General features: G+C 47.8%; 6 protein-coding genes across 6 annotated transcripts; 4 read left to right on the top strand and 2 right to left on the bottom strand.

The window, feature by feature from the left end:
• Positions 1-554: 554 nt before the first annotated feature.
• On the top strand, positions 555-1,868 carry KD926_011287 (uncharacterized protein; the record flags this gene model as incomplete). Its single annotated transcript, XM_053103553.1, has 3 exons — positions 555-579; positions 730-1,125; positions 1,243-1,868. The coding sequence occupies 3 exons, from the start codon at positions 555-557 to the stop codon at positions 1,866-1,868; spliced, it is 1,047 nt and encodes a 348-aa protein (XP_052953133.1).
• Positions 1,869-2,996: 1,128 nt separating this feature from the next.
• KD926_011286 (uncharacterized protein) lies at positions 2,997-3,960 on the top strand (the record flags this gene model as incomplete). Its single annotated transcript, XM_053103552.1, has 4 exons — positions 2,997-3,165; positions 3,268-3,515; positions 3,577-3,743; positions 3,801-3,960. The coding sequence occupies 4 exons, from the start codon at positions 2,997-2,999 to the stop codon at positions 3,958-3,960; spliced, it is 744 nt and encodes a 247-aa protein (XP_052953132.1).
• Positions 3,961-5,194: 1,234 nt separating this feature from the next.
• On the bottom strand, positions 5,195-6,853 carry KD926_011285 (ankyrin repeat domain-containing protein; the record flags this gene model as incomplete). Its single annotated transcript, XM_053103550.1, has 1 exon — positions 5,195-6,853. The coding sequence occupies one exon, from the start codon at positions 6,851-6,853 to the stop codon at positions 5,195-5,197; it is 1,659 nt and encodes a 552-aa protein (XP_052953131.1).
• A 1,118-nt stretch (positions 6,854-7,971) lies between these two features.
• Positions 7,972-9,441, bottom strand: KD926_011284 (putative rhamnogalacturonase A; the record flags this gene model as incomplete). The annotated part of the gene is made up of 4 exons (XM_053103549.1): positions 7,972-8,248; positions 8,300-8,422; positions 8,472-8,524; positions 8,581-9,441. The coding sequence occupies 4 exons, from the start codon at positions 9,439-9,441 to the stop codon at positions 7,972-7,974; spliced, it is 1,314 nt and encodes a 437-aa protein (XP_052953130.1).
• A 1,148-nt stretch (positions 9,442-10,589) lies between these two features.
• KD926_011283 (4-hydroxybenzoate polyprenyl transferase family protein) lies at positions 10,590-11,867 on the top strand (the record flags this gene model as incomplete). The annotated part of the gene is made up of 1 exon (XM_053103548.1): positions 10,590-11,867. The coding sequence occupies one exon, from the start codon at positions 10,590-10,592 to the stop codon at positions 11,865-11,867; it is 1,278 nt and encodes a 425-aa protein (XP_052953129.1).
• A 1,126-nt stretch (positions 11,868-12,993) lies between these two features.
• Positions 12,994-14,585, top strand: KD926_011282 (terpene synthase family protein; the record flags this gene model as incomplete). The annotated part of the gene is made up of 9 exons (XM_053103547.1): positions 12,994-13,031; positions 13,226-13,349; positions 13,408-13,426; positions 13,490-13,684; positions 13,744-13,903; positions 13,971-14,060; positions 14,135-14,168; positions 14,224-14,447; positions 14,519-14,585. The coding sequence occupies 9 exons, from the start codon at positions 12,994-12,996 to the stop codon at positions 14,583-14,585; spliced, it is 951 nt and encodes a 316-aa protein (XP_052953128.1).
• Positions 14,586-14,694: the final 109 nt, after the last annotated feature.

The following is a 14,694-nucleotide window of genomic DNA, read 5'->3' as shown; positions in this document are numbered from 1 at the left end:
CCTTCATTCAGTTGAAAACGATCCTATTCCTTAGTTGAATAATCGCTTCTCGGTAGACCCACATATTTCTGCCACACATTCTTCATCTACCCGGTGTGGGCCTGCACTAATAACTTGCATAACCTGCTAATGTAATTGCATAAGATTAATGTGCCGGATGAAACCGTCCACCGCCTACTGTTAACAGAGCCAGAAGTAGAAGGTACTCGTAAAAAAACCACCAAGGCCCATACCAATGCTCCAATTCATCATCATATAATCGTCGACCTGCTTCCTTCTCTCTCACTCTTCTGTCCTCAGTCACCGGCTTCACATTTCTCAGGGCATTTATCCTCTCAGCTTCCGTTCATGTTGAAACACCGCCCTCATGGAGAGCACTTCAAGTCCGCGTGAAACTACTCCAGAAACCCACCCAGCTTGATACAAATCTATGAGATAACGTGATCTAACGGCTTGGCCCGCACACTCGAACCCCTGAGGAACTTACCCCTTTATCTATGATAGAAGAACAGATTAATCGTTATGCAAGAGAAGTAAGAGCCCTCTCATTCAAAATGCATTCGCTCCTTAGTAGGCTACGTGCGTGTAGCCGATACAGCGTCATTCTGCCCTCCTTCCCCTGTGCATTTCATAACACAACTCAAGGGGTTTATTTTTCGGAAGAAACCATCATCAGAATAATCAATTTCCTTATCCCTGGATGCGACATTCTGGCTATCAATCCTCTAGAACATGGCAAATCATTCAACAACCGCATCTACTTTTTCAAGATATACGTTCCTGACAACCTCCTCTTACACGGCCTGATCAACGGAGCCGTCAATGAGCTGGTTTTGAAACTGAACGGAAAATTCTTCGACCAGACGAAGAGTGAAAATGAAGTGTCCTGTTTATCTCTGCTTGAGCATTTCGTGCCCGATATACCGGCACCGAGGGTTCTTGCGTGGTCTGATAACAAGAACTCCGTCGTTCACAAATTGACTGGCGCGGGGACCTTAGCAACAACGGAATTGGAGATTGATTCTGAAGCTGATGGACAACTTCAGGGCTGGATCCTGATGGCTCGACTTGCAGGAATTCCCTTGTCCACGTTGAATCTGGATACGGACAAGCTTAAGGTCGTCGGTGAGCGGTTAGCGGACTTGGTCTACCGCTGGAGATAGTCGCTTCCTGCTTGGTCAAGTGCTGGAAACCTTGAATGTGGAATTCCTGATGGGACGGAGCAAGATCCAACTTCATTAGATGTTGCTGGTTTGCTCATTGCGTCTTCTTCATACATGCCTGCTTTTGGTGTCAAAGTTGTTGAGCCGATCCTAAGCCCGCTTCAGTACTACCAAGTGAGACTTGAGACACGGCTCCAGAAGCTTCAGGAACTCGATATATTTGCGGGAAACAGGCATTTAGTAACTCCCACCAAGGAGTTTATTGCCACCCAACTGCCGCAGCTCGGTATAAGCACTGGGGAAAATCGGTTTCTATTCACACACTATGATCTTTCTCCGCTCAATGTCTTGATGTCTACAGATCACACAAAGATCGCCGGGATCATCGACTTTGAGTTCTCTGGATTTTTCCCTGAGCTGGATGAGTTCGTCAATGATACCGTGGCAAACGAAGGTGACTGGCTGGATGCTTTTTACGACGCATATTTGAGTAGACTCGAGGTCTGCGGAATGAACACCCCGAGAAAAGGGATCAAAGAGCAAGATTGGAAAGAGGCGACGACGCTTTCGCGATTGGAAGATAATATAGCGCCCTGGTGGCTTGAGAATGTGGCACCGGAGGACAAGAACCACCACTCGGAGGGCCTTCAGAAGTCGGAAAAAATGATTTTGGAGGCAATTCAGCTACTAAGAACCGGCATTTGAAGGTTCTTTATTCAAAGTTTCTACTATCCCATGGGTGGCGTTGGTATCTGGCGATAGCAGCCATTCTGTATGGGACACCTACCTAGGGTTTTCGGGTCAAGCCCAGAACCACCCAAAACAGCCAGCCCACTGCTGAGCCCAATTCCAGCCAACATTTTGGTGACATCATACTGTCAAAATTTCATGGTATTTTCATTCAATATCAATCTCTACCACTACGGAGCCGTAGAGTAATTGACTCGGTAGAAAGGTCATCTTGGCGCGGTCGAAATCAGTAGGTTGTTTTGATAGGGTGCGACCGGTGGATCAGGGGCAGGCACTAAAGTGAACGGAAGGGGTACAATTCCTGGAATACTGAGGGGAATCAGGGTCTCCCTTTTATATTTGGGAGATTACGAACTCGACGCAATATATGACAGAGAAATACATTTCGACTGTATTATCCCAAAGAGCCTGAGCGCCCTCATGGTGGAATAACGGCGGTAGCCGAGACAGGATGGTCCACCTGACAGACATTCGAGCATCGAACGTTTCCACATGAAAGCAGAGAATGGTGTAGCATGTTCGAACGACTGCTGTCCAGTTAAGGGGAGGATCCAATTAAACGAGAAAGCATCAAGGAACGTGCCAATTAAGGTGCAGGCCGAGCGAAGATCCGTGGTCATCTCAAAGTAAAGACTTGGAACCACGAACAGTGAACAAGCTAGGCTGCATGCATGTGCTTGGCATCCGAGGGCAGTGCACATCCATGAACCATTTAGAAATATATGTCTAGATTGAGCCAGGCCTTGACCCAAGACAGCAAGCGAGCTGACTGGGACGGTGGAAGCTGCCGATGCGGATGCAGTCATGATCGGCGCTACGGGAGTGGAGCCTGAGGCTTGAATGTAGTGATTGACGTCACCCGTTGCCAATAATCCGCCCAGACAAAACAAGATTCCTCAACTATGATGCGTTGCTCCGGTTGTCACGTCAGTCCTGGCCACGAACCAAAATCCCCTTTTGAAGACCTCGACTCCCAGCTGCTGGTCCGGTTTTTCTTGGTTAGTTTTACTGTTTCGTCTCCAGCAGCAAATCGTGGTTTCGATTCTAATTCTATCCCTTCAAGCTTATACCTTTATCGCCACAATGACCGTGATCTGGGGTCTAGATCTCAAGGAGATCCAATGGTGGAAATTCAAGAGTTCGTGGATGTTCACGCCGTCATACCATCTGCGACGAACCAAGATGATTGTCTATCAACTGGCCATGATCTGTTGCGTGTGTTCCGAATCCACTGGAACGGCGGCCTTGTCAGGTATGTACCTGTTGGTGCCTGAATTGGTGCCTGAATTGTGCCCTTGGAAATTTCCCCGGATTTGGCAATTCCCCCCAGCTAATCCTTATCGTTCTCCCTCAGACTATGTCGACCAGCAAAGTGATATCCAAGGCAAACACCCCGGGATCTACGTCTGGAACAACGACTTCGTCGGCGCAGCCTCGTACAATATCTGGTGTGGAGTGGCAGTTGCGTTCATCTTCGGCGGTGCCTTCTTCTTTGATCTATTCTGGCCCGAGAGACACGAGAGCAGAGGTGTGCGGTTGGCATGGAAGATCTGTGCCGTCACGGTATCGGTCATGATGCTGAGTTCGGCATTGACGATGACCGTAAGTCAACCTATTAACCCCACCCTTGTCCGATCGATATGATGCTAATCATCATCCCTAGATCATCACCGCAACTCGAAGTGCATCCATCCAAGGAGCCGACCCCGACACCGCCAGGGAATACTGGGCGGATGCCATCAAACAACCGGCTCTGAAATACCGCACTAATCCCAAGGCACTCGCCTCCGTTGTTCTGGCATGGCCCGGATGGATCTTCACCACTATGAGGTACGTTTCCTCCATCTCATCCCTTTCTTGACGTCCCCCCAGCTGACATCAACATAGTACATTCATCCTCTTCGCCTCCGAGAAACATGACGACCGATACGGACCGAAATCCAAGATCGGCAAGCAGGATGAGCAGAATGAAGCTGCCCATGCCCATACCCCTGCCGCCGAGGGTGGCGAGATGACTGAGGAGATCAAGCCGGAAAATGCTGTTTGAGTTTCTGTATAATACACTTTATGCCGTGATACCCCTAGGTTTTATGATGTATGTCACACTGTCTTAGCATACGATATAGATAGATAATATTTGGGTTTTGGGTTTAGTTTTTTGGCTTGTATTTATCATGTTACTAGCGCACCGTGTACTGTACAATTTGCAATTTCTTTCATAAATGTTCGGCTTGTCGGGTTGTACGAAATAGTCATAGCAAGTACATTTTCAAAAGGGTTGCCTTCCAAGATCTTACCTTTTGATTTTTGGTTCAGGACCTGACATTTTAGTGAGGACATTCAATTAGATCACGAAGGGAATAGCACCAAAAATATCCAAAACTCTGAAGACAGCAATCGTAGGTGTCAGCGTCCCCCTACTCACAGCACCGCAATGCAAACATAATACCCCAGCCACGGAGATTTACGCGTTCCTCCAACGCCAGGATTCCACTTCAGGAAATTCTGTAGAGTAACCCCGGCCTTCGATGCAATGGTCTCACACTCGTCACCAGAAACAACTTTATAAAACTTCTTACAGGAAGCCATATAGCGAGCTCTATACTAGAACCAACAGGACGTCCGAATCATACGGGTTTTGCATTAAGCCAAGAAATCAACAGAACCCTCATAACACCCGGTGTTACCACAATGTCACAGTCAATAAACTAACAGATTCTCGCCGGTGACTGTTCTTCCAACTGGCAAGTATAGCCGAGGTGAGCCAATTGGGCGAGGTAGGCCAAGGGAAAATAGACTAAATAAATTAGGGCAAATTGAACCGAGATGAGTGTACTTCGGTCCGCCGCAACAAGCCGCTCTGCCGCCAAAATCCGGGCAAGGATTGCGGGCGGCGTTTGCTTGCACTAACACCGGGGCGCGGAGAAAGACTGCCAGAAAAGTTGTAGATATCACATGCATTTTGCCTAGCAGGAGATAATCAAGAGCCTAGATCCTCCATGTGGCTTTCTAGAGTCATATCTCCCCTCGAGTTTGCGCTAATGCACCCTGTAGCAAACAGGAAATCCCCACCCTGTGCAGCCGGTGAACGAGGGTTCATATGTACTATCCTAAGGAGTCGTTTAGACTGAATCTAATTAAAACAGACCTTGCCAAGAATCATTCATTCACTTTTCTCCTCAGCACGGGATTCTCTGATTCATCCTTTAAGACTCGTTTTGCTGTGGCGGGGATCAACTCTGTGCCTTAGACTTTGCTGCCATCTCAAGACTCTGCTACCATTACCAACGCTCATCTTTTTTCCCTAAAGTCCCGGCCAAGCGCCAAATGCGTTGAATACTGTCTCCTTTCATTTTCTTCCAGTCAAACAGGAGCAGATCATGTGCAACACTGACAGGTCCTTCGGTAATACCTTTGCTAATCAGGAACCCAACAAACTCTCGGCGACAATAATACGATTCGCGGTCGAATACCCGACGGGTCTGCCGACCTCCATGTTCATGATGATTATACGTTCTGCATAATTCCTCCAGTACCGTAGGGCCATCGGGCTGTAATCGAGCGTGGATATTTCCCCCTGCCGCCAACAGACGGTTGATGGTAAGCCGGGCAATATCACTCGGCCATTCCGTAAGTCTTCCTTTGTGGAGGATGTACTGATACAGCAGGGTAGTTGGATCCACTTGTTGAACTTCAAGAAGGTATGTCAGTAGGTCTTGCCATATGGCTGGAACCCCATCGTTCCTCTCTACCCTCCCCCACGTATGAATGGGGTAGTCATAACGAGCTAGCGATTCGCCTAAAGTCCCGTTCTCGACTGCTTTCTGCAAAAGAAAGTATACCGTTGTACGAAACCCGCCGTAGTCACGTAGGGCTGTTGGTCCCCATTTCCTTAGAAGGAATTCGAAACCCCATTGCGTAAAACTCAGCCTGTTATCGTGAACTCGGCCTTCGATGGGTGGGTTTAATGGCTGTTCTACCCGAGCTCCCTGATCTATCAGAAAGCCTATTGCCTGAACCGGTTCTACCTTCGATTTCTGAGTGTCCCAATCTGAGATTGAATCCAGATATACCAAAAAAGGGGTGAGATAGTGATCAGGTACAATCAAATAGCAGAAATCTCCCTTAATTCTTTCCCATGCGCAACGATTAATATCCGCACCATTTTTAAGACAGATTTGGATCGATTCGAAGCCATCTTTGGATATTTCCTCGGCGGCAACGAAGATTGGAATTGGCCAGGGTCTTCTCACAGGGTGGGTGAGATTAGGCCCATCGATATGAGCGCCGTGGCGCACCAATAAGTCGACAGTTGAACGATTTTTCATGCGAACGGCCGTAGCCAGGGGCGTTACGGGGATGTGCCCATATCGAGCATGACGTTCGTCCGGACTTATTCCTTGGTCCAAGAGCATCCGTACAGGACCACTTGGTGTAGCAGATCCATGGCGACGGATAACACGCTCCAGTTGCGGGTAGTGAAAAATACATATCTGAGTATGAAGTCCATGTTTGTAGAAAAGTCTTAAGAGGGCCCAGTCGTCAACAGGGTCGCAAATTCGGTCCACAAGCTTGCCATGTGCCTTTTTGTCCAAATCTGGGCAATCGATCCGTGCCCCTAGTTGAATCAGTAGTTGGAAGGCCCGCACCTGCTTCTTCGTGGCGGCCAGATATAGAGTCAGAAGTTTCGATTCCCACTCGACCTCTATCGTACTTGCTGAGGCACCGTGCGATATCAGGGAGTGAATGAGAGAAAGGTGACCGTTTAAACAAGCCCAGCGCATCGCCGTGTCCTTTCCGTTCTCGCGTCGGTCGAGTTCAGCTAACGTATAGCTCCATAGCGCAGAGCTACACGATAGGAGAGGTAAAAGCTCACTGTTTTCCAGGTACTCAACAATCGCGTCCATCATCTCGGTGGGGAGTTCTTCAAAGCGCGCCATTTTAACAGTGTAGAGACGCCGATGTCACTGTTCGATGAGATTTGCGGGTTTCTATAATAAAAGTCTACTGTTTTGATCTTGGGCTAGAACTTCGGGGAAATCCGATTAACTTGTGGGTGACTCATCCACCCCCAGCAACTAAGTTAACTATCCCCATCTAACTATATGTCAGCGAAGATGGGGAAATTTTACCGCTAGGATTCAACACCTTGCCGCTTACCGTCTAGATCAACTCTGACGGCATTTCATGGCTTCAAGATAAGCCGATTTCAAAGAAGCCACGTAGTCATATTGCACTTTAAATAGCTTCGTTTCGATCGTCTAAATCAAGATGATCAGACCTTCATTGAGCCTCGATTCTGCATACAAATTGCTAGGCAATACGAAACCTTCATGATCCAATACTATATAATGGTTTGATTAAGAGTTTTCCTACGGTTAGATCGCCGGAGCTAGCCGTACATATCCCATGAGCTCGAAGACAGTCTTCCATTGGTAGCAGGCACCAGCCGAAGTAAATGATTGGGCTACTTCTCTGGAGGCGCTTCTTGGCGATTGAGATTTTCATTAACCGCATCTAGCTAAGCTCGATTTACATATTAGCAGAGAAAAGGCTACTCATCTAGGGATCAAGATTCCGCCGACATACCTGAGTCATTTCTTTCAGACGTTACACTCCAGTCCGTCGACATAAGAGGACATTATCGACCCCAAACACGCGGCGAGGAATGTCAGCGTTGGACATCAAAAAAATGGGTGAAGGGGCGAGCACGGGAATGGACTCTATCATTCCGTTCAAGAATGTGTGTCGGGTGAGGTAGTGGGCGACATTTTGCACATTGAAGCCTTTTGTATTAACTATATGATATCCATGTTATAGTATGTCACTTACATTTTCCATCATGGACCATTTCAAGATTATCAGTTTTTCATGAATTGGCCGGATGGTGTAGTTGGTTATCACGTATCGTTAACACCGATAAGGTCCTGGGATCGAGCCCCAGTCTGGTCATTTGTTTTTGCTTTTTGTATCTTTGCTTGATCTTCGTCTGGACTGCTGGCCAATGTGGATAACTGTAGTGGGGACAGACGGGAAAGAACCGCAAACATGAATAACATCAAACATTACACTCGACCCCATCAACATCGGCGTTTTTGCACAACACGGATTTCCCCTTGTACTGATCTGGTAGGCTGATATCGATATCTTGGAAGGTTATGTCCCTACATCTTGCCTTCTCGGAGAATACTACCGAGACTGCAAATGTAATATTCTCTCCTGGGTAATCTGTAGGGGTGACAAGGCCGTTTCCCTTGATATTCTTGAAATGAACATCCGAGAAGCGATAGGTCGATGTGTCGCAGTATTGAGTGACGTTTTGGTCGAAGAGATAACTCAGGCTTTACTTGTTAGTAGGCTCGGGAATAATTCGCCAGAGAACTTACCAAGTGTCAAAGTATATCGGCTTTTGCACGTCCCTGAACTGGATGTTTTCCACGGAGACGTTCCGCAGATATCCATGGCCACCGCCGCCTCCATTCGGGGGGTCGCCAAAGTTGACTCCAATCCTATGGCTCATTAGATTCTGTCCCTTTCGAGTGCACTAGAGATACCTACCAGCTCTTGAAATAAATCCCTGAATTGATAGCACGCTGGAAAGATGGTTGAAACTATTCCGATTAGCATTTATGTACCTGAAGCTAACCATCAACAAACAGTAACCTACCACCACATCTTTCACCGTGATATTTTCCACAATATCGACTCGATCTGGATACTGCCCTAAAGAACCAAACGCGATCCCCGGGCCCCCATAGACCGTCATATTCTGCACCACCACATTCGTCGAGTTACCCTTAAACGCAACAGCATCATCACCACCCTCATACACCCAATCCTTGATAACAACATGATCCGATCGGAACGTATCCACACCATCCGTATTCTGAATCCACACCGTATCCTCTGTGGCATGATAATCCGAATTCGTCGCATTCACGTAAAAATTCTCCAACAAGACATGACTCGACTCATCCACCAACACCGCCCAGAACTGCGGCTGTCGGATTGCGAAATTCCGAACCACGCCCCGCGTCGAGTTATAGATGTGCATTGGAATCGGTCGACCAAAGACATTACTCCCGCCTTTGGCCCACGTGTACCAGAGCTGGCCGTTGCCGTCGATTCCGCCCATCGAGGGTCCGCCGTTGACTTCGTAGTCGTGGCCGGTGATTCGCCATGCCGAGGACTGTTTCTGGAAGTCGACCCGGTAGGAGTTGTTGACCCAGTAGGTTATGTCGTCGCTGAAAAGCAGAGTGCCGTGGATGTCTAGGGTGGAGTGCTCGAGGTGGGTGGTGAGTCGTTGGTTGATCCGGTAGGTGTAGAGTTCTGGGAGAAGAATTCTGCCTCCTGGGATGCGGCCGCATTCTTGGACTGCTGCGAGGATATTGGGGACATCGTCGCGACCATGACCGAGGGGAGTGACGATGCAGGTGTTGTCTGCTTGGTCGGCTTTGTATATGTTGGGGAGGGTGAGGACGGTTAGGGCTAGTGATAGTAACAAGTTGAGAGAGGAGGGGAATAACATTTTGTCTACAGTGTGAGCCTATGTCGATACCTAGAGAAAAATTTCTGAATTGGGTTCTGAGATCAAAGGGACGGCCTCTTATAGAAAGCAAGGGGGTCCTTTAACCGGGGGATCTTCAGAACCCCGCAAACTCTATGCAGGGTGATCTCATAGCGAGACAGTGATGGATGGACTGATCTATCGGTACAGGGCACCCTCTGGCTATCAATTCGATCACTACTTCTGTTGAGCTCGCATTCTCGTATAAGCAATTTGAAAACTGTTCTGTCTCGTAGGAGCGTTTGAGCTCACAGATCGTGAGGCACAATATTCAGAATCATAGGCTGTGCCCTAGATTGAACCCCTTCGGAGTAATTTACTCTGAGGTCTTGGCATTCTCAATCGTTCAACTGCTCTTGCCTACTACGTACTTCATGTATCGTAGTATATCGAAGAACCAGTAATAATCTGGGATATTTAGCTGGCTTTACGGTTTCTGTGCCGTTATATAATAGGTCAAACGAGGTTACGTGGCAGTGGATTATTTTGTCTGGGAGTGACTAAAGATATATATCTTTCATAAATGAATGGAAGCAGTTGCGATGATAGAAAGCACTTGGTAACAAACCACGTTTTTTTTTTCTTCGGCTAGGAGTCTTGTTATTACTAGGACTCTCTCAGCTATACATGTCGTATCTAGAGTAGGTCAAAGACGACATTTCAGAAAGTGAATGGGGCAATGGTATACAACTTCAAATTCAAAGGGCAGTGAATAACTGATTTGGTTAGCATTATGGTCATTGAGCACTATTTTGAGCCCGTTTTCAATAACAGCGCCTGGCTAGCTCAATCGGTAGAGCGTGTGACTCTTAATCACAAGGCTGCGGGTTCGAGCCCCGCGTTGGGCTGTTCTTTTTGTTCTTTTTTTTTTTTTTGCTCATGCCATCTTTTCCTCTCCAAATGCCTGAAAATGGAAATTTTCGAGACTTGAGTGGGCTGCTATCGGAAACCATGGGTCGCTCCACTTGGCGCGCCCCGGCGTCACTAGCACCCGGTCACGTGCCGGATGACAAAAATAAACGGGAGGAGCGGATGAACGAGTCCCTGTCGCTTCGGTCCAGAATTCCAGATACAAGGAACAAGGCAGATCTAGCTTATCCGCCAACACAATGCTTCCGCCGATTCCATCGACGCTTCTTGGACGATCTCTGCCCTGTTGGGCCCGAGTACCACGCGCAGGTGTCCGGTCTCGTGGAAATCTTTCGGATATTCGCGTCCGCAGTCATCGACAACCGCGCTACTCTCTAGCTTCTCTCAATCAGCAATCAACTGTTTGCACTAGTACTATCAAACCTCCCTCTCAATCAACGTCACTCAATGGCTCGCGAAGTCCGACGACGCGCAGCATCACGACTGCGCCACCAAAACCCCTTGACCAATACGTGCCCCCCAAGACCGGCCTAATTTCCCTTCTCCCCAAGACCTGGATCCCCTATGCCGAGCTACTCCGGCTTCAGAACCCCATTGGCACATACTGCCTGTTCTTCCCTTGCGCCTTCTCGACTCTCCTAGCGACCGTGGTTGCAGAGCAGCCCATCGCCCCATTGCAGGTGATCGGAACCACGGGGCTCTTTTTCGCAGGCGCCCTGATCATGAGAGGCACCGGATGCGCTATCAATGATCTCCTAGACAGACGCTTCGATCCGTTCGTCGAGCGCACGAAATTCCGCCCGATCGCTCGAGGCGCGATCACGCCGCCCCAGGCCGTGATTTTCATCGGTACTCAGCTCCTAGCCGGTCTCGGCATTCTTCTCCAATTCCCGACTCCGTGTCTCTACTATGGCGTGCCCAGTTTGCTGCTCGTGGGCGCTTACCCGCTCGCCAAGCGCGTGACGAATTACCCGCAGGCTGTCCTGGGCCTGACTTTCTCCTGGGGAGCCTGGATGGGGTTTCCGGCCATGGGCATCGACCTCATGAGTGATACGTCCGCTTTGATGGCTGCTACCTCTCTGTACCTGAGCTGTGCCGCCTGGACGGTCTTCTACGATATGGTCTATGCGCATATGGACATCAAGGACGACGTGGCGGCAGGTATCAAGTCCATCGCTCTGCGGCATGAAGGAAACGCGAAAGCCGTGCTGTCGGGTCTCGCAGTGACGCAGGTGGGATTGCTTGCGGCAGCGGGTATGGCGGCCGGCGCTGGCCCGATCTTCTATGCTGGTAGCTGTGGAGGCGCGATCATCTCTCTTGCTATCATGACGGCGAGAGTGAAACTTCGGGATCCGTCTAACTGCTGGTGGTGGTTCCGGTATGGATCTTATTTCACGGGTGGGGGTATCACGCTGGGATTGTTCCTCGAGTATCTGGCTCGTTATCTGGAGTGGTATGGTGAGGATGCGGAAGTCAAGGCCGTTGACGGTACGCCTAAGGTGGAGGAGTCGTTGTAAAGAAGCTCTGTTGTACTAAGGGGAAGGAACTAGCTGTATATTATCTTAATCTATTGAAACTCCATAATTGTCTCGGGTTGCTAAAAGCTGTTAGTCCTATAATCTGTAACTTGGAGGAGGTTGGCAAATACACCCTTACCTATAGTGAGCTAGCCGACTTGACTGAATTTTTTCATATGTTGCTCGTGTGGCCGCCAGTGTCGGACAGGAGAGAAGAAGAGCGCTTTGGAGTAATGCATGCCTACGCTGGAAGATTGTCAAGTGCCACCTTTTCACTGGGGTTTAGCCGTTATATTAACTCTAAATGTCGTGGGTGGCAATTACTAAAACCGGGTCTGGGGCTTGAGCTCGAGCTAAGTGATGCCTCTACAACGACTAATTCCAGTGAGAGACTTAGTCTGAGATAAAAGTGCACGAATACCTACTTCATGGCGCAGATCATGCATTAAAGTTATTCTTTCCGTCCTGGGAAATAGTCGAAAAAGTGCGGTGCCAATGCTGTTTGACCAGCTAGACCCACTTTGAAGCCAAGACCATCAGTTGTAAAACTTACAGTCTGGATATTCGTCAGTCATTAAAGACTCGGAACAGTTTCTCGTGAAACTTAGTCCTGAGGTATGTTGTAAGTGGTATTTTAGCCTACGGCCATCGACCTTAAACCCGAGGAATGCATACAAACAGCCCTGGATAGTCTTATCACTTCAAATCTAGACATTGCCCTAATCTTAACTCGAACTTGAAAATGTTGAACAATTAGACTATGAATCTAATATCTACCAAACATAAGCGGGAAGCCAATTTCATCATCTCTCATAAACCTGCTGAAAGCAAGAAGCGTCGTTTTAGTGCCGGCCTCAATGCTCGACAACAAATCTTGACAGGTAGATGACTCGTATTGTGTCAGTTGATAGTAGAAAGTGAGCTATTCGAAGACTATACATGACGCATTCGACAAAGTTGGTTAACCATTGATCTCACACCTTCCCGGACTTGTTGCAACACATAAATTCAGTGACCCTGGCCGTCTATCCCTGGCCAATAACCTAGTTCTCAACGCTTTGTTTGCCTCTTATCGTCGAAAAAAAATCCCCACCAGGTCAACAGAAAAGTTCATACACAAAACAAAATGACGGATGCTGTCACCGTTGAAGCCCCTGCTGCAGGGTTAATCCAGCGTTGTGAAGGCCAAAATATCAAAATACCAGACCTTCTCAGTCTCTGCCCTCGTTGGAAGCCTCGGATTAATGTAAACTGTGATGAAAGTGTGGAGCCTTGTCTAAATGAATGGCAAGATAGGTCTGACCTCTAAATCCGCCTAACGTTTAATTGAGTAAAGTCGGCAACTAAACCGACTTTAGGTGGTGTGCTAGCCCCAAACTCCTGGGTGTTAGCCGGAAAACAAACAACACTTTCTTTGTACGAACAGTCTACCCGGATGCAGGTCTAGAGGAGTTGCATACTATGGTCAAGTTGGTGTGTTGGGTGAGTGGACCTTGAAACAAAATCCTTGCTGGCAAATGATAACTTTTTCGGCATACAGCTCTTTGTATATGACGATGGTGAGATGTTTTTATGCTAAAATAACATTACAACTCAAATTGTTGAGAATATATCAACTACAGCATTGGACTATAATGATTTCAAAAATATGGCTCCCGAACGTGAAGCCTACCGAAATGATGCCATTAGGTGTATTCGAGATTCAATGCTCGGGAGAGATGGCTACGACAAAAACCCCGCTACAATCGACTCAGCTTATTCTCTTGTACAAGGGTTCTATGAAATTGGGCGTGGAATCAGAGAAGGATTGAAGAACAGTAAATGCTCTCTATTATGCTCGACCGGAAATTATTGCTGACCTTGTGTCTACCAATAGCGGACCTGTGTAGCTGGATTTGCGATTACCTGTGCGACTATGTAATGGCTGCCGCGAAGTTAGAGGAATACGCGGATACAGAGAAAATTATGGATACTGATGGCTACCTTGACATGAGACTTGACACGTCGGCCATCTATCCGTCGATCGCGTTGTGTGTGTAAGTTTTTAACCTAGCGCTCATTGCTTTCAATTGACTAGGTCGTAACTGACTTTGCTTCACAAAGTTTGACAGACCACATCGACCTTCCACGCTGGATCCTTGAGCTTGAGGTCACCAAGAAATTGATGAAACTTATCAACATCATGGGTTCAATGTAAGTCCCCACTCACATTGGTTATTACTGATAGTATTTAACCAACTAATTTGTACATTCTTCGAAACATTCAGCGACAATGACATGTTTTCGGTTAAAAAAGAGCTAGTAAGTAATCTCCGACCACCTCTTATAAAACTTCATATTGATCGATTACATATAGTCCCTCGGCCATGTAGATAGCCTCGTTCCCTTGCTCATTTACGAGAACTCTTATTCCGCCCAGAGTGGGATCGACGCGGCAGCTGCCTTGATTCGCGCAAGTTATACCGAGTTTTGCAACCTAGAACACACACTCTACGACCAGGTACCTCCAGAGCATCTGGATGAGACACGCCGGCTTGTTCAGTGCTGGAAGGATTGTCGAACTGGGTTGGCCAATTGGCAGTAAGCTATAAGCACTCATTTCTTCGGTGATTAACTGATTGTCGCATCCAGTCTAACTTGAGAAATTCTAGCTATGCTTCGAAACGATACTATGGCATTTCGTTTGGAGAAAGCCAGGTGATAAGCACCACGCTTTGACTTGTTGAGAGTTTATGTAAATTCTCTGGGGTTTGTCCGGAGTGGGGCTTCTTTGTCTAAGGACAATATTCCTTGGCCGGATATACGAGATAGAGTGCTTTTATGCGAG

This window comes from Aspergillus affinis (genome assembly GCF_023601865.1).
Source record: "Aspergillus affinis strain CMG 70 chromosome Unknown NODE_92_length_155768_cov_89_032584, whole genome shotgun sequence".
NCBI classification, from domain to species: domain Eukaryota; kingdom Fungi; phylum Ascomycota; class Eurotiomycetes; order Eurotiales; family Aspergillaceae; genus Aspergillus; species Aspergillus affinis.
The sequence above is the reverse complement of the archived record's forward strand: the minus strand, read 5'-3'. Positions and strand labels throughout refer to the sequence as shown.